This window comes from Anguilla anguilla, chromosome 17 (assembly GCF_013347855.1).
Source record: "Anguilla anguilla isolate fAngAng1 chromosome 17, fAngAng1.pri, whole genome shotgun sequence".
Lineage (NCBI taxonomy): Eukaryota > Metazoa > Chordata > Actinopteri > Anguilliformes > Anguillidae > Anguilla > Anguilla anguilla.
This window is the reverse complement of record NC_049217.1, coordinates 20,683,705-20,703,025: the sequence shown is the minus strand read 5'-3', so window position 1 is coordinate 20,703,025 and position 19,321 is coordinate 20,683,705. Positions and strand designations below refer to the sequence as shown.

Here is a 19,321-nt window from a genome sequence, read left to right as displayed (position 1 = left end):
TGTTTTCAGGTGTGTTTGGGTGTTGCTGCGATGTGTTCAGATTCATTTGTGTATGCGGAGATGTGTTAAGACACGATAAAGTGTTCGGTTGCGTTCGGGGTGCTCAGGCATGTTTTTTGGAGATGTAAGGAAATGTCCAGTGTGTGAAAGTCAGGTATGTTTGGAAGTGTTCAGCTGAGAGGTACCACTGGAGTCAGGTGACCACTCTTTAGAAAGATCAGAGGAACAGGTAGATTCAGTAAAATCTCTCTGGCCTACATTGGCTGGCAGTTGGCAGTGTGGAATAGAGGTTAGGGAACATCTCTTCAGGTGAAATACTGCTGATGTACCATGTACTGAACAAAAATGAATTCTGGCATCAGCCTTCCCTGCACATTATTTAGCTTCACAGACTAAAAATTCAGTTGAAAACAACTAAAGGTGATGGTGCACACTTAAGATGTCTAAGCATCTAAGTGCGCACTAAGATCAAAGCAATAGCATTACCATTGCTCATAATGCAAAAAATAAAAAAGATTTCTAGCTAAGAAGACAAATGTTATTTAAAGAAGGGCTGCCCAACCCTGGTCCTGGAGATCTACTGTTCTGTAGATTTTCATTCGTACCCTATCAAACCACACCTCATTCAACAGCAAGAGATGTCACTGAGCTGCTAGTCAGTAGAATCAGGTGTGCCAAATTAGGGTTGAAGTGAACATGTACAGGATGGTAGATCTCCAGGAACAGGGCTGGGCAGCCCTGATTTAAAGTGTGCAGGATAGATATTGGCTTTTTTATGCATTGAAGTATGGGGCAGAAAAGGGTGAGCTTGCGTGGAGCTCTGGGTGTACGGACGACCAGAGAATCTGAGCGAAACCCGCAGCTTGCAGCTTCGCTGTGTGCAACCGGCACTGACGATGCTGACATCAGCAGCCAGGGAGGGCTGAGATTGGTCGAAATGAACCGAAGGCGGGGTGCCATCTCCCCCCCCCCCCATCCGCCTAATTCTGCGACTCAACACAGATATCTGAGAGAAGGACGCAGAGGTCCCTTGTCTGCTGTTTTTAGAACACCCCCGCTCCCGAGAAAGGGGGCGGGCCAGAAGCTCTCATTGTGCTCCCAAACCTGAAGGTGGAAGAGGAATTCAGGACGGCCTAAAAACTTCCTAACTAGGGCCCCCGGATTCAGCCTAATCACCACGGTGCTATGTCTGTAATTACCTGTGGATGCCAGTCACGGATCATCTCTAAGCAGACACCATCTTCTATTCTTTCTCTCTTGAGAGAGGCTCGGGTTCACATACAGCAAAACATGATACGTTCACTAATGTTTCACACATTTGAACATTAAACATATGACGTGTTGAAAAGAAATCCGGGTTTGATTGAAGGATCAAGTGCCTACTGGAGTCACATGTAGAACAAACAGAAAATAGGACACGCTTTAAAGCTTCGCATTTCTCATTGGACAATAAATATTTGCTTCTTTATTGAACAGTAAAATTTTCTTAATGCAAATAACAATTCATTTGATTTTACCTTAAATTAAAGGTTTTGTGATGTGTTTGCAGAAATTGAATATTTATACCATATAGTTAGGCAAATACTGTGGATTTATTCGCTTTTTATTGTAGCACACAGTCTACATAGTATTCACTTTGCTCTGCACATAGATCAATGAGATCGATCTAGGCCAACCGACCAATCAATCAAAAAGTATTTGTAATATTGTATTTTTACAACTAAACCGTCAGAAAGGACTGAGCAAACTGTGTTTTCCAAAGGGCATAGAAAAAAAATAGACTGAGTGTTGATCTGCCACTGCCATCTGATAAGAATCAGTAACAGTCATCTAGGCTATGTATCCAGCACTTGTGACCAGTTACAGTCAGTGTCTGTGTATCCAGCACTTGTGACCAGTTACAGTCAGTGTCTGTGTATCCAGCACTTGTGACCAGTCACTTGTAGCTAGTCACAGTCAGTACCTATGTATTCTGCACTTGTGGTCAAAGCTAGTCACAGTCAGTATCTATGTATTCTGCACTTGTGGTCAGAGTCAGTCACAGTTAGAGTCAATATATCCAGAAGTTGTGATCAGACAGGGTGACAGTCAGAGTCAATGTATCCAACAGTTGTGATCAAAGCCAAAGAGTTATAGTCAATGGCAGAGGTGGTCAGAGGCAGTCGCAGTCAGAGTTTATGTATCTGACACCTGTGAAATGAAATGTACAGACGTACAATATCTACAGCATTTACTTTTCTAGGAAATTTAGGGAGATGAGCAGGGTTACCGCCCCCTCAGTTACCCAGGCTCCATGACCGACCCCCCCCCCCCCAAATAAAAGCCATGTCTCATTATCACAGATGCTTGCGTTCCTACGAGTGGCTCCCATAAAGAGACATGTCTATGAAGCACTGATGTGCACTCAGTGGGATGGGTCTGGGAGGGTCCCCACTTTGCTTTCACTCTTATTTCATTTAAGGGTCAAGGGTCATCATGTAAAACACTATGTGAGTTGAACTGATTCTCAAGTCTGTCACCATTTTGAGCCCGTTTCTGCTAGTTTCACAGTATTGGGTCACACAGTACAGCACCCTAAATAGGGCAGCAGTGTAGCATAATGAGTATATTTTTTCAGTAAAATACCCAGCTGTATAGATGGACTGTCTGTAAAAGAATGTTAGCTGTAAGTCACTCAGGATAAGAGCTTCTGCTAAATGTGAAAATGCAAATGTCTTACGTGGGAGTATTTTTTAAGTAGTGGATATCGTAAGGGTTTCCCCTTAATGTCTCCCCTACTGGAGGGACAGGGAAGGGGGTCACCTCCAGGACAGGCTGGGAATAGATTGGAAACCTTGGGAAAACTGGGTTTGAGTTGTTTTTCTACAGTAATCCTGCCATTTGGCAGGGACAGCATCGCAACACAGGAGCAGAGGTCAGGCAGAATTTCTCACAGAAGCAAAGCAGGGAGGGAAATTAGGGCAGACACACTTACAGTACTTCTTCAGAATGCATATGCATCAGTAGAAACCTAAGTTTAAGAATCCAAAGAAGATTCAAGGACAGATTGATTTTTAAAAAACCTTTTTGGTTTTTTTTCTAACAGGCATGAATATTACTTTTACTAATTCCCTAAACTTACATCCATCCATCCATTATCTAACCCTCTTATTCCTGGTCAGGATCGCGGTTGGTGCTGGAGCCTATCCCAGCATGCATTGGGCGAGAGGCAGGAATACACCCTGGATAGGTCTCCAGTCCATCACAGGGCCCACACAACATTTACACACATACTCATACCAACAGTGAGAAGAAGTCAAGGAGGAAACCCATGTGAGGAGAACATACAAACTCCACACAGAAATGCTCTGCCCAAGGCCCTTCTTGCTGTGAGGCAACAGTGCTACCCACTGCACCACTGTGCTGCCCTCTCTGAAGTTATAGGCAAACTATATTGCACACCACAAGCAAGGTATACAATGAGTAAACACAGATAAATATTTTGGTCTCACCTCATAAACAGGGAAGGAAATTTACTGCTCAGTTCTTGAGCTGTTGCTGCCATCTCCACAGAACAGGGGTCTTCACAAAGGCTGCACCAGCAGTGCTCACTCCTACACCTACAGAGCTGCAGGGTGCAATAATGATGAAAACAAAAACATACAATTTTTCAGTTTTCAAATACAAGTTACATTTTGGTCTAAAAATACACCCTATAAAAATATTCCAACTTGGTGGTGAAAAAAATTGAATAGGAAGGTGCAGAGAAAATGAAATTCCATAAGGAAAAAAGTACCAAATTAAACTTCCAATCCCCATCTGCTTAAAAATAAATTGTTAATTCGGTCAATCACACTGTATAATCACGCAGGCAGAATTAGGCCAATATTTTACCAACTTTTCGTTGACATACAAAGCAGGGAAGTGAAGTTCTGAGGTCTAACAAAACAACGCCCCTCGTTTCCGCCATCAAAAGCCCCTGATCTCGAAGTAATTCAAGTTAAGTTCAGGAAAAGTGTGTGTGTGTGTGTGTGTGTGTGTGTTTTGTCATGTTCCTATTGAAAACTTTGGCACAAACCTAAAATTAAAAATTAGAAGATTAGAAAATGTCAGCTTACAGTTAGAAATTAATTCCTGTCAACTCTCTACTGCAGCATCGGACTGTCATACATGCACAGGCAAACGCACACGCACACGCGCACTCGCAGGCACGCACACACATGCCCAAGCACACAAACACACACAGCTGTGAGTTAATCTTCCGCTCTGCCCCAGATCTGCCCTTTCTGGGGGAAACACCTACACATCCTTCAAACCCAGGCTCTCCTGTCCTCATGGCAACGGACCGCCGTGGGAACGTGGGAGCTGTGACGCACTCACCGTCCTGGCCGCAAACTTTCAAAGAATTCCGCCCACCAGGGCAAATCACATCCATGCCCACCACAGACCCCCCACCCCAAACTGAGACCCCACCATCACTGGAACCCCAGTCCCTGACCCCTCTGAGGCTCTTCTTCTGCTGTTTCAGGCTAACCGGACTCATTTTTCTCACGCCATAAGGGTGACTTCTCCCCATCCCATTTACGGTTGCGGTTGGCCAACTCGCTCTACAGAGGCCGTCTGTGATTGGCCGAAATGCAGACTCACTACGCAGGAACTGATTGGCTGAGGGGCAGGCTTGAAATGGTAGCACAAGGCCCAGGAAATGGGGAAACCGTTAACATGGACGTACGCGCCGGGAAGCAGAGGGAAAATACACTAACCGGCAGCCGCCCTTCCTCCGCACCACGCTGCAGGAAAGCCACGCAGATGAAACGGCATCATCATTTTAAAAATTAACGGCCCAGCTGAGTTTACACGCCTTGTTACAAGGGAAGAGCTCTGGAGCGGTTAAGTGCCACATCAGTCTCTGCATGTTTACTGAAGTGGTCCCCCCACACTACTCCCCCCCCCACCCCCTACCCCAAAGGGCCGACTTTAGATGGGTCCCTTCGAAATTCTGTTGGTTTTCACCTGCCAGCCGTTCACAGCTCTGGACAATGCAGCTAGTTTGTGGGTGGGTGCCGGGGGGGGGGGGGTCTGGCAGGATGCACAAGAGAACACCTTGAAAGAAAGTTGCTTCTGAGCATTTAAGCCCATGTCAGAAAGCACACAGAAGGAAATTCTGCATGTAAAACTATACATGTCTGGATACAATAACAGTCCTTTTCTGTTTATTGTTGATAACATACATTACATTACATTACATTATAGGTTCTTAGCAGACGCTCTTATCCAGAGCGACTTACAACAAGTGCATTACAAAACTCAGAGACAAGTGCTTTACAACATTCCTGCAAGAGAGCTACAATAGGTATAACTTTGCTTAGGTATAAGTGTGAATTGTACACCCTAATTTTTTTTTTTTTTTTTTTTTTTTTTTTTAGAAAAAAAAATGTTAGAGGGTAGTGGGGGGTGATGAGGTGAGATGTAGCTTGAAGAGGTGAGTCTTCAGTCTACGTTTGAAGACGGCCAGGGTCTCTGCTGTTCTGACTTGCACAGGAAGGTCATTCCACCACCGTGGGGCTAGAACAGACAGGAGGCGTGACCGGGTGCTGGTGCGAGCCGGGGCAGGGACCAGGCGACATGTGGCAGCAGAACGGAGAGGTCTAGCTGGGGTGTAGGGTCTGATGAGTTGACGTAGATAGGGAGGGGCTGACCCCCTGGCTGCTTTGAAGGCAAGCACTAATGTTTTAAATTTGATGCGAGCCATCACGGGGAGCCAGTGGAGGGTGGTGAGCAGGGGGGTAACGTGGGAATGTCTGGGGAGGTTGAAGACCAGACGCGCTGCTGCGTTCTGGATGAGTTGCAGGGGTCTGATAGATGATGCTGGGAGGCCAGCAAGCAGGGAGTTACAGTAGTCCAGGCGGGACAGGACCACTGCCTGGACGAGGAGTTGGGTTGAGTAAGTTGTGAGGAAGGGGCGGATCCTCCGGATGTTATACAGGAAGAACCTGCATGAACGTGTCACTGCTGAAATGTGCTCGGTGAGGGACAGTCTGTTGTCCATCACCACGCCAAGGTTTCTAGTTGAGGGTGATGGTGTGAGGATGGTATTACCTAGGGAGATAGAGAGATCAGAGAGAGGGGAGTTAAGAGCCGGAATATAAATGAGCTCTGTCTTACCTGGATTGAGCTTGAGATGGTGGCGGACCATCCAGCTCTGAATATCACTCAGGCAGGCAGTGATGCGGGCTGAGACCTGTGTGTCAAAGGGTGGGAAGGAGAGAAACAGTTGTGTGTCATCAGCATAGCAATGGTAAGACATACCATGAGCTGTGATGACAGGGCCAAGGGACTGGGTGTAGAGAGAGAAGAGGAGAGGACCAAGGACCGAGCCCTGTGGGACTCCGGTGATGAGGGGGTGTGGCGCAGATACTTTACCAGCCCAGGCTACCTGGAAGGAGCGATCTGAGAGGTAAGACTCAATCCAATTGAGGACTGTGCCACAGATCCCCATTGCAGATAGGGAGGACAGGAGGGTGGGGTGGTCGACTGTGTCGAAGGCTGCCGATAGGTCCAGAAGTAATAAGACGGAGGAGAGGGAGGCTGCTCGGGCTGCGTGGAGAGCTTCGTTGACAGAGAGGAGTGCGGTCTCTGTCGAGTGGCCTGGTCTGAATCCAGACTGATGGGGATCGAGGAGCTCATTCTGTGAAAGAAACACAGAGAGTTGATTTGATGCAGCACGTTCAATGGTTTTTGACAGAAATGGAAGGAGAGATACCGGTCTGTAGTTCCCAATGATGGAGGGGTCTAGTGTGGTCTTTTTCAGGAGGGGGGAGATGAGGGCCTTCTTGAAGGTTGACGGGAAGCAGCCGGATGTCAGGGAGGAGTTAACCAGGGAGGTGATGAATGGGAGAATCTCGGGTGAGATTGCCTGGAGGAGTGGTGAGGGAATGGGGTCAAGGGCACAGGTTGTGGGGCGATGGGAAAGTAGGAGTTGTGAAACCTCAGAATCGGTGAGGGGAGAGAAGTCGGAGAAACAAGGGGAAATGGTGAGGGAGGGGGAGAGTACAGGTTGAGGGGTGGGGAGTTGGGAGCCAGTGACCGTAAGCAGAGGAGTGGAGAGACAAGGGGAGGGGAGCATAGGGTGAGGTGGAGTGCAGAAGGAGTTGCGGATGACTGCAATCTTCTCGTCAAAGAAGGTTGCAAAGTCGTCAGCAGTGAGCGAGGACTGAGGGCGTGCAGATGGCTGGCTGAGGAGAGAGGAAAAGACAGAAAACAGTTGCCGAGGGTTAGAACGGTAGTTATGGATTTTGGTTTGATAGTAGTTTACCTTGGCAGCAGTCACCGTGGAGGAGAACGCTGCAAGGAGGGATTGGTAGGCAGAGAGGTCTGAAGCATCTCTGGATGTCCTCCACTTCCTCTCTGCTGCACGGAGTCCAACCCTGGAGGTGCGTATGGCATTGGACATCCACGGGCGGGGAGGAGATGGACGTGTTGGCCTAGAGACAGTGGGGCAGAGGGAGTCAAGAGCAGATGTAAGGGAGGAAAGTAGGGAGGTGGATGCAGAATCAGTGGGGAGGGTAGTGAAGGATTCGAGAGGAGGGAGGGCAGCAGTGACAGATGAAGCAAGAGAGGAGGTTGAGAGGGAGCAGAGATTGCGGCGGACAGATACAGTGGGTGTGGGGGGAGAAGGTGGGTGAGAGGGAGCAAGGGGGAGGGAGAAGGAAACGAAGTGGTGGTCAGAGGTGTGCAGAGGGGTTACAGTGATATCGGTGCAAGGGCTATTCCTCAGAAAAACCAGGTCGAGGAGGTTGCCCGCCTTGTGGGTAGGGGGAGATGATTGTAGGGAGAGGTCAAAGGAGTGGAGGAGATGTAGGACAGCTGAAGACTGGGATGTTTCCAGGTGGAGGTTGAAATCTCCAAGCAGGATCAGTGGGGTGCCGTCCTCAGGGAAAGAGCTGAGTAGGATATCCAGCTCATCGATGAAGTTTCCCAGTGGACCTGGGGGGCGATAAATGACAACAATGTATAGATTAGTTGGACAGGTGATTGAAACAGAATGGTATACAGACATACAGACATACATCATATGTATATAAAAAGGGAGCTGAGTTGTCATTTCATCTGAGACGTTTCCCTCTCAAAGCGGATTGCGTCCGCTCGCTGATCTCATGCTGGTTGTTCCACTTAAAGCCAATTTAAGATAATTTCAAAATTGTTGCTTTGCTGAAATTGTTGCGCTACATATCTGCATGCAAATTCCCCCAACTTCTGCCAAATTAAAATTTAATCAAGCACCTCACCCTGGACTTCAACGTAAGTGTAGCCACAGCAGCATAAAAGTCATGGGACTCCGTTCAGTAGAAAATTTAGCAGACACTCCCCCACCCGACGCACACGTTCCCCAAGGTGCACATAGCCCAGATTCAATCAATCTGCAAAAAGCTCTCGCTTTCATTTTAAGTTGCAGACTTACGCACGTGCTCCAGTTCGATCTGCTCTCACACAGACTTTAGCATTTCTGAATGCCAGTGACCCCAAAACTAAATGTTTCACTATAGGCATAGAACAAAAACATAATATTTACATTTCGCTGACAAATCTGTTTATTGTTCACCCACAAAGGTAAAGATTGGAAAGAGCCGTGGAGATCGGTACTTAAAGCGACCCGTATTTCCTAAGTGGAGGCTTATCATATACCGGAAACTCCTGGTGAGATCTAGATCTAAGAAAGCTCACACTGGCGACTAAAAATGACATAAATCAATGGTCAAGTGTGGGTCATTTCAACACACTTTTGGGCCGCATCGTCAGAGATTTTAATGAGATGTGGCATGCTTATTTGGTCTTATAATAAACCCCTGGAACTAAGACTGCGTTCGTCTCGAATCCTTATTAAGGGAGATGTGGGCTGACAAAGTTTGGGCTAATTAGCGTGATTCCATGACTTTGACTTGCCATTACTATAGGTCATGATGAAGAGAAATGGTCCTTATATCATTTTAAAGGCCTTCCAGCTCTTATCTTTCACATAAATATTATGTTCACCCCAAAATTAAAGGTAACCAAGTTATGAGTGATTATAACCTTCAAAGTTGATCTGACCAAAACAAATCCCCCTTTATTTCAAAATGAATAGAAATCTTCACCAACATAAGTTTATAATGTCATCAACACCTCCAGAAAATTTGGTCTGTGTGCAGTTTGACTACATATTGTTTAGCTTTTTATGTACCCCGATGAGTTACAGAAAACTGAAATTGTAAGAACTGAATTTGAAGGAGTACTAAATTCTAACTTTAAACTTCAAATAGTGAAACATGACTGCAATAAATAGCAAATTCAAGTCACAAAATGATGGCAACTGCTCTGTCACACTGGCTGACTGTGCATATAAAACAGTAGAAAAGCACCCACAATAATTATGGGACTACTAATATCTAGGCAGCCTGATAAACAGGCTGCTGGGGTTCTGAACCCTAATTAAACAAAATTCAGTGGCATCACCACCCAAGCAAAAGGTGATTTCACAAAAAAAGGGAACTTCATTATAGCACAAAATATTTGTATAAATATTTTGTGCACAAGTCAAAATACATTGCAAATACTCACTTCTGAAACCTGTGCTATATGACGCAATTCAATGATTTTATGAGTGAAGAGGATATTGATTTGCATAAACTCAGTTTAGGAGGGTCCTCTGCCTACAATATTAGCACAGGCTTCTCGTGTTCTACAGCTCAGTTAGGATTCATTTTTTTAAATGTTCACCTGCAACAGGTTCTCGTGCATAGATTTGGTATGTTCATTTGGGGACCAGGGGAGTATTACGAGGGATTTTGTATGTATATTCTGTATGTATTCAGTGTCCATTGCCTTAAATTAACCCAGATTCTGAGTATCGGTCTACTTCTCACGGTTTGGGTATATCAAACTTAGTATCAGACTTACTTCACTGGGAAAAGTGCAAAGAAGGGCAACTAAACTGGTTCTTGAAAGGTAGTTTTTATACAGTACATTCACCTGCGCGAAAGAGCCATGGTAGCACTGAAACTGCACATTCACCTGTGTGAAAGCCTGAAAGCCTTATTTCATACAGGACATTCAGGGAACACAAGCCTGTTCTCCTTCCTCTCACTCCATCTGTCTGCAGGAGGACCTCGCAATCTCGGATTCCCTGGCCCTTTCTCCATATTAAACCTGTTTCCCTCATTTGCATTCATTTTTAAATAATTTATAATTTCCTGCTTTTCAATCTCCATCTCCTCTGCATATCTCACTCTTTCTCCTCTCTGTCCTCTATGCCTCTCCCCACCTCTCTCTCTCCCTCCTTCTCTGTGGCATGTTTTAATTGTCACAGACATTCCTGATATAATCGATGTGAGCTGTGTGATTGCACTCCCGTGTTAAGGAGGATTTGTGGACACGCACAGTCAGCACGTTGGAAACTGTCCACAGAGGATTATCGCCAGTTTCTCAAACACCTCTGACCACATATGCAGGCATTCCCACAGTTAGAAAAATGTTTAAAACAGCATTTTAACTTCTAAACTTCTTCCAGAATTTGAGTAAATCACTTACCAAATCCACTATTTATTTCATCTACTGTGCTCCCTACACCATTCACAGTAAGGACCCCGGGACTGATCCCACTTAGTCCCTAACATGTTCTGCTTTTATTCTGAAGGAAATTTTCAAACCTTTCAAATTTTTCACTACTGTACCACACAACTTCTCTTATTCTGAAGAGCATTTTTAAGCCTTGGCACCGACAGGCCGAAGGGTTAGGCTGCAGTGTCGGTCTATGAGGTGAAAACAGGTACCCACCAAATCAGACTGGTGGAATCATACCCCAGGAGGCAACTCCAGGAGGAACTGCAGCCTTACCCCAAACCCTGGTATTTCTGATATTGCTTTTGACTAACTGTAAGTTTCCTTGCACAGACCTACGCAGAAAGGAATAAAGCTATGATCAGTGTGTTTCTTTATCGTTTCAAGTTCATGTTCCTAATGGCAGGTCTCCCTCTTTTGTTGCAGGCAACTTCAAGGGGTTGTGTAAACAGATAGACCACTTCCCTGAAGATACAGATTATGAAGCGGACACCTCCGAGTACTTTTTACGTGAGTGCGCCAACCAACCCCTCCCCCCCCCCCGCCCAACCATCTCCCCAACCCACTGCGTAGGTGGTCTGCGGGACGTCCCGCGCCGCACTGCACTGTACGTTAGGAGACCCAGCTCGCGTAATGCTGTTCTCCTGCAGCCAGATCCATCTTCAGAAGCTTACCGTGAGTCCTGGGTAAGCCACGCGAAAAAGCCTTTAATCGGGCCTCCGGGGTGCCACATCAAGCTAAACGGTCTCCGGAGCAGCGGTGCGGTCCCCCCGCCCGTCCCGAATCGAACCCTGACCATGCCGGCTGCGGCTCCGGCTAGGTCAGGCTTAGCCCCAACACAGCGAGGGAGGGATTCAGTCAGTGGGATTCTCCCGCGTTGCGGCGGCAGACTGGCGGCTCTGGTCCGTCGGGGCCGTGGAACTCGCCCGCCTCACGCAGGGGGAGTCCGTCGCAGGGAATGCGCGGCTCAACTGCAGGACCGCAGGGCGGAAAAGATGCGGCAGCCCGTAGCCCGCAGCCGGCGCCTAGCAACCAGCGTGCGCGCGTTGCATTTACGGGGGGGGTCATTACAGCTGTGATATGTAGCCCGGCTGCTGCATTCGGGCTTTCCAGACTTGAGGGAGAAAAACCAATAAAAAAGGGCCGTGGTCATTACAGTTAAACTGACCTGCGTTAGCCAAGCACTACAGCCTGGCCTGCCCACCATTAGGTCATCCCCGCTGTTAAATGTGGCAGTGAAAAGAGCCAATACATCAGACACGCCACAGTCTGAGCGAGACCGGAAGACTGCTCTCATACACCGGGGCTGTGGGGATAACCGTAAAGCACAGGTAATATGTAGCGCTGCTAACAGATATGCTTTAAAACACGGGATACACGTTTATGCCTCCGACACCATGACAGATGTGACTTGATCACTGATACCGCCACACACCGGCACACAGAAGCGCGTACGCGTGCTTCAGCAGCAGCAGTCTCTGGCGTCTGCCGAAACGGGTCTGTTCCCCTCTCCCTCTCTCTCTCTCGGTCTCCGCCTTAAACAGTGCGCCAGATTCGCGGTTGTCCTCTGGATTATGGCGGCTGCACGTTAGCATCTCGCTCTAACCGAGCTTCTAACTGAGCTAACCCTGCCAGCCTCTCTCCCGTTTGTATTGCAGTGCGCAACACATGGCATCGCGTTCCACTGTTTTCGCATCAAACGCGGCGCATTGATTTTTTTTTACTCCCGACCTCCCCCACAAGCAAGACATGGGACAACAAGCGTGGGGGCCAGTTAGTGTCGAGCGGACAGAAATGAACCGGGGTAAGAGCAGAGCGGAGCCCTTTCGCTTGTTGGCACGAAATGGCCGCTTGCATTTAAGCCCAATGAAGCACTGCATAAATTCTGCTCACTTCAGATCAGTCAGTGGTATTTTCATGCCCTCTTATTAGGATCCGGCCGTAAAAACGGATTGGCAGCAGCGTGGCGTAACGTTTAGGGAGCTGGGCTTGCAACTCTTGAGGTTGTAGGTTCGATTCCCAGGTGGGAATGCATTTGCTGCGGTACCCTTGAGCAAGGCACTTAACCTGATTCGCTTCAGTGTAAAATATCCAGCTGTATAAAACGGATTGGACGTTAAATGAATGTAAGCCCTGTGAGTTGCTCTGGATGAGAGTGTCTGCTAAATTCCCAATATGTGAATATGAAATACATGCAAGCTGTGCTAGTTTCTCAGGAGTATGGCATCTGCTAAATGAAGAGAAGATCTAAAAGAGAAACACAGCTACGCTACCAACAGCATCACAGAACAGATGTACAAATGTGCACTTCAAGACTGGTTGGCAGTGTAGTAAAAATGCAAAAGCTGCATAAGTCACTCTGGATAAGAGCTTCTGTTAAAGAAATGCTTGTAAAGCCTGCCAATCTCTCCACCCCCCATTCTATATGAGATGAGGCCGTAGAAGACACTGCAGGTAAAGTCAAACTGGCCGACCGTGCTCGACAAACGCACGCGCGTCTCTGACACACATTCAGAGGGCGGGGCTCGGTCACGCGGCGCACACATGGAGACCGTGCGCGATCACAGCTCCCGTAACGGCGCCAAACTTACGGCAGGGAGTCCCGGTGAGAAGCCCCGCCGCGCCGTCACGCCAAAGCGCTAACCGCTAACGCCCAACCGTCAGGGCGAGAGGACGCGAGGGGCGAGTCGCCGTTCCCTCAATGGGATGCCAATTAGGGCACTCACTTCCAGAAATATTCAGCCCGTCTTATATAGGCCAGACCCCTCTCTCTCTCTCTCTTTTCCCGTCTCTCTCCCTCTCCCTCGCTCTCCCTCTATCGCTCTGTCTCTCTCTCTCTGCGTATCCGGATAGTTGGAAACTTTATGAATATTGGCTAACTTAGATTTCCATCACCCCTTGCGCGACAGTGAACTCAAACTCAAATGTAGTAGACACACGCGGAAAGAAATATAACCGCAGTCTAAGTAGGAAAAAGTCGAGAAAAAAAAGCAAAAAAATAAAATAAAACCTGGATTTGAAAAGCTGTTAGATGCAAAGTTCTTTTTTTTTGTAGATAATGTGCAGTTTCAGTTCAGGGAAAAAAGAAATGTTTCCGCACTACTGTTGCCGCTGTGTCAGATGAAGTCTTGTTGTAATTGTTTGTTGTTCCGTGCGGGTAATTATTTTGCGCTCTCTCGATGCTGTCGGGGTTTAGACAGCGAAGCGAGGCTGGAGAGAGACCGAGGCGGCTGTGAAACAGCGGCTCGTGCGCAAGACAGAGCAGGGCTGTTATGCAAGAGCCCAGCAGGACCGCGCGCGGCGGGGGAGGCGACGTTCGGAGCGACAGCGCGACGGCGGCGGCGGCGTCGTGCGAAGCGGTGCTACGCTAGGCCGCCGTTCAAACAGCGGGCTTTTCTGCTAACGGACAGCAGCTAGCTAAAAGATCCAGGGAGCAGCCTCGCAGGAGCAGAAAGGTTGGCTAAGGGTTCGAGGAACAGCTGAACAACAGCCCTTGTTCACCGCATGCTAGCAGGTAAAGGGGGTGGGGTGAGGGGTGACCGGAGAAGTCAGGACGGGTGAGAGACTGTGGAAGCTCAACCTGAATCAAAGCACCTGGCTCTCAACTGACATTCTGGCAAACGCTCCTGTGATGTCACAGCAGGGTGAGAATGGTTGCTGCGCAACAGTGACATCGTGAGAACATCTGTGTGACCTGGGCAGGTGACGGGGTTCGCGGAGGAGAGCTCTGACAAGTTTGACAGACAGAGGCCTCTTTTCAGACACCTGTGCCGGGTGACTGAAGGTCAAATCATCCAAACGCACAGCCACAAACAGGGATTCTGACAGACACTCTGGGGCCTGGTCCGTCTGGCAGACCACAGCCGCTTAAAATCAAGTTCTGACAACCTTAAGCAGGAGTGTGTCCTCGTGTCAGACACACCGGGCGCAAGTGTGTGCGTTTCACTAATTTAGCCCCAGTATAAAGTGTAATAAATGCAAGCGGGTTGTTGCCAAGTGTTTGTTTCCATGACTACGTTCAGTGGAGCGAGCGCTTCAACAGGAGAACCACTCTAAACAGAGCAGAGGTTCCCATTCGAAAGTCTTCCATTAACAAAATATTGCGTTCCAGGAAGACAAACCCTCCTGAAACCCAAGCAACATGCCTTTATTAATTTAGCATGCAGGTGTTATCCCACGTAATGTGGGCCGCTGGGCGACAAGACATTATTCACGCAGCAATGCAACAGGGCCGTGCTTTTCAACCAAACGTTGCTGAAGAATTCATGGACACTGATTCGAGTTTCATGTGCAGTCTGGAAAATGCCTGCCAACAAAGTGTGGGCGCGTGTGCAGTTCGGTCGTGGCTGTCAGGCAGCACCATAGGCTAGACTGCACTGTCCCTGAAAGACCCTGTCCCCTTATGATGATGCGTACACTCGATGAGGTTTCCTTAATGGAGAAAGTCCCTGAAGTTGAATTATCTGAAGTCAATGTGCTTTTTGTATTTAAATGAACAAATATTAAATGAAGTCACAAATATGATACATACAGCTCAATCCCACAGCGCTACATGGCATGTGCATTGCAGGTACAGTCAAAAAAGCCCCCAGAAAACATACCTAGTTTGATATACAAATCATATATTACTGTAAATGTGTCACAATTGCTATCTACACATTGACAAATATTTGTGAGTTGAAATTTACACCGCTAAAGAGCGGTAGGTACTTCTATGTTGTAATAATTTGTGTCTCTGTGTGCATATGTGCGTGTGTTTTTGTGTCTGTGTGAGAATACAGAATGCCAGCACACCAGATACTATCCACCTTGTGGAACATTCACAGTGCAGTGTTTCGATACAAGAGTTTTTCTATCTGTGCGTGCATGTGTAAGTATGTGTCTGTGTGTGTTTGTGTATATATGTCTGTGCGTGCGTGTGTGTCTGTGTGTGTGTGAGTGTGTGTGTGTGTGTATCTGTGTGGGGTCAGTTGGCCCATGCAGGTTTCCCCACTGGACAGAGGCTGGCTCTTATGACACATGGACGGTAAACTGGAGCGAAATCAGAGTTATTCAGACGCCACTAGCAGAGACATTCAGTCATTTGCTCATGGTTGGGCTGTGTCTAACAGTAAGTGTCTGATGATTACAGTGCACAGAGCTCCATTGATTCTTCCGCATCATTACATGTCCTGACAGCGTGGTGTAGATCACACTGTGGTTTCCCTAGCCTCGCTGTGGGGTCAGAGAGCTGTGGTACCGTCCGCAGCACCACTGTGTGAAGTCCTGTATCGTGGCCAGGTTCAGCGTACAGTGCATTTCTTTATTAGTGGTGTGCGTGTGTGTATGCATGCATGCACACCACTGGGGGGGGGGGGGGGGGGGGGGCTGTATCGAGGGTGGGATGGTGTGTGTATGTGTGTACATCAGCATTAGGAGAGGGTCAAGGGTGGGGGGGGTGTGTGTACATCAGCATTAGGAGGTTCAAGGGTGGGGGGGGTGTGTGTACATCAGCATTAGGAGAGGGTCGAGGGTGGGGGGGTGTGTGTACATCAGCAATAGGAGAGGTTTGGGGGGGGGTGTGTGTGTGTACATATACATCAGCATTGGGTGGGGGGGTGTGTGTACATCAGCATTAAGAGAGGGTCGGGGTGGGGGGGTGTGTGTACATCAGCATTAGGAAAGGGTCGAGGGTGGGTGGGTGGGGGGGGGTGCATATATATCAGCATTAGAAGAGGGTCGGGGGTGGGGGGGTGTGTGTACATCAGCGTTAGAAGAGGGTCGGGGGTGGGGGGGTGTGTGTACATCAGCATTAGAAGAGGGTCGGGGGTGGGGGGGTGTGTGTACATCAGCATTAGAAGAGGGTCGGGGGTGGGGGGGTGTGTGTACATCAGCATTAGAAGAGGGTCGGGGGTGGGGGGGTGTGTGTACATCAGCGTTAGGAGAGGGTCGGGGGTGTGGGGGGGGGTGTGTACATCAGCGTTAGAAGAGGGTCGGGGGTGGGGGGGTGTGTGTACATCAGCATTAGAAGAGGGTCGGGGGTGGGGGGGTGTGTGTACATCAGCGTTAGGAGAGGGTCGGGGGTGTGGGGGGGGGTGTGCATATACATCAGCGTTAGGAGAGGGTCGGGGGTGGGGGGGTGTGTGTACATCAGCGTTAGGAGAGGGTCGGGGGTGTGGGGGGGGGTGTGCATATACATCAGCGTTAGGAGAGGGTCGGGGGTGGGGGGGTGTGTGTACATCAGCGTTAGGAGAGGGTCGGGGGTGGGGGGGTGTGTGTACATCAGCATTAGGAGAGGGTCGGGGGTGGGGGGGTGTGTGTACATCAGCATTAGAAGAGGGTCGGGGGTGGGGGGGTGCATATACATCAGCGTTAGGAGAGGGTCGGGGGTGGGGGGGTGTGTGTACATCAGCGTTAGAAGAGGGTCGGGGGTGTGGGGGTGTGTGTACATCAGCATTAGAAGAGGGTCGGGGGTGGGGGGGTGTGTGTACATCAGCGTTAGGAGAGGGTCGGGGGTGGGGGGGTGTGTGTACATCAGCGTTAGGAGAGGGTCGGGGGTGTGGGGGTGTGTGTACATCAGCATTAGAAGAGGGTCGGGGGTGGGGGGGTGTGTGTACATCAGCGTTAGGAGAGGGTCGGGGGTGGGGGGGTGTGTGTACATCAGCGTTAGGAGAGGGTCGGGGGTGGGGGGGTGTGTGTACATCAGCGTTAGGAGAGGGTCGGGGGTGGGGGGGTGTGTGTACATCAGCGTTAGGAGAGGGTCGGGGGTGGGCAGGATAATAAGTGTTTGTAGTGTTTAATCAATCTGCCTCTGAGAAGAGGAACACCTCATTAACATGAGCCCATCCTGCCGCTCAGCATATTCAGGGCTGTGGGCGGCTGATTAAGGCTGAATACTAATTCCCTTTCAGATCCGCTGCTGTGTGTGTGTGTGTGTGTGTGTGTGTGTGCATGCTTTGTGTGCGCGTGTGTGTGCGTGCATGTGTGTGTGCGTGCATGCGTGAGTGTGTGTGCATGCTTTGTGTGCATGTGTGTGTGCATGCTTTGCGTGCGCGTGTGTGCGTGCATGTGTGTGTGCGCATGTGTGCGCATGTTTGCTTTGTGTGCATGTGTGTGTGCGTGCGTAAGAAAGGGGAACTTGCACTAGTTACCTAGTGTCTGACATCTCTGCAAATGTGCTCATACACCAGTATGCCAGCTGTTCAATGCACATGATTTTTGTGTGTTGCTACATGAATGCGATGTTTGGAACCGCAGGCTTGTGTTAGAGCGTGTGAATGTGTGCAGCTCTGGGTGCATGGGGGTGGGGGGGTGTTCTGCAGATCAATACTTTCTTCCTATCATCTCACCCCCCTCCAATTCTCTCAGTTCTAAGGCCAACCAGGCTGGCAGGTGAACACACACACACGCAGTCCCCAGAGCAGGAGAGCTGATCTCTGGTAAGAGCGTCCTGTAGAAGTCAGAAAGGGACACCGGGGTCGTTCTGTCATTGGCCGTTTGGGGGGTTTGAGCTCATCCCCGGTCACATTTTCGGCCAGCGCCTCGACCCCGAACACACTACAGCGAATCTAGTTGGAGAAAAGCCCTGTATTTCAGTTTTTTAACCTGGACGTTTGGGACAGCAGGGAGTTATCCACAGCATGAGGTTTATTTTAGCTCTCAGCATGTTGTACCGTATCAGGGAGCCTGTCTCCAACAGGGTGAACTGTTACCCAGTAAGTGTACAGTTGCAAACTATGACCTCATGCATCAAGATGACATCATACATTCACTACAGGGAACGGATACATTGCAGTCTAGATTACAGACGGTCTCTTATTTGCACATTTAATATAATGTTACCCCTTTGACAACATGTGCGTAGCAGTTTGGGCCCATATACCAATAATTCACTTATTAATCCATGCTTCCTTGCTGCAGCGCTATAAAGTATGAAGCTTCCAATTGACTGCTCCTGTCCTTGCTTTGGCTGATGTATTTGATACTAAGGAGGTTGAGAGAGCACAGCCATGGGTTCCAGCCTTTGGAAATAACAACACTAATAAATAATGCATCAGTTTGGCTTCAGTGGCAATGCTAATCATCCCAAAGTGCCATAATCCTGCATTATGGAATTATAAAACAGGACAACATGAAGAAATTGCTAAACTGAAACTTCAACCTGTTATACAAGTAGGTAAATTGTTCTACCGCACATACACACAAATTTTATGTCAGGTTTGCAGTGCATTGCCGTGTGCTTTTGTGGTGGTGTGCAGGAACTCAACCCCTACAAATGGGGTCCCTGCCTTTAGATAGGGTTGTGAAACCAAGTTTGAAAGTGGCACCGTTTGTCCTGGGGTGAGCGGCGGGACAAAGCGAGGGTCAAACACACCCCCCAAGATTCTGAGTTCACACTGGAGTGGAACTGCGTTGACTCATGACCAAAATTATTTGGTACAAAAAAAAGTTTTAAAAATTTTTTTATGTTTTTGAAAACAAAACAAAAAAACTCAGCAAACAAGAATCAATCAGTTATACAGTGTTCACATGCGTCTCTTGTTCAGTTCGTGCAGGTGAAGCAGGCTGATGAGGGCGGACCGCGTGGCCCTTTGGGTTAACGAGCTTCCACTGCAGGTGTCGTGACCATGGGGCTTACGGGGCAGGGGCAGGGGCAGGGGCAGGGGGAGACGGGCATAAAGCCAGCTCTCAGGACACCTTAACGTTTCATTACACAGCTGTAGTGTACATCTGCACCCAATACAGTCTCACACAAACACACACACAG

General features: G+C 48.6%; 1 protein-coding gene and 1 long non-coding RNA gene across 2 annotated transcripts in view; one reads left to right on the top strand and one right to left on the bottom strand.

Annotated features, from left to right (window-relative positions):
- Window positions 1-19,321, top strand: part of LOC118215961 (voltage-dependent calcium channel gamma-2 subunit) — a 57,908-nt gene that overhangs the window by 31,349 nt on the left and 7,238 nt on the right. Inside the window, exon 2 of the mRNA XM_035396949.1 lies at window positions 11,002-11,085. Within this exon, the coding sequence (XP_035252840.1) occupies window positions 11,002-11,085 (84 nt within the window). The remainder of the gene's footprint in view (window positions 1-11,001; window positions 11,086-19,321) is intronic.
- LOC118215962 overlaps window positions 1-19,321 on the bottom strand; it is a 46,898-nt gene that overhangs the window by 25,242 nt on the left and 2,335 nt on the right. Inside the window, exon 2 of the long non-coding RNA XR_004762943.1 lies at window positions 3,492-3,607. This is a non-coding gene — a long non-coding RNA (uncharacterized LOC118215962). The remainder of the gene's footprint in view (window positions 1-3,491; window positions 3,608-19,321) is intronic.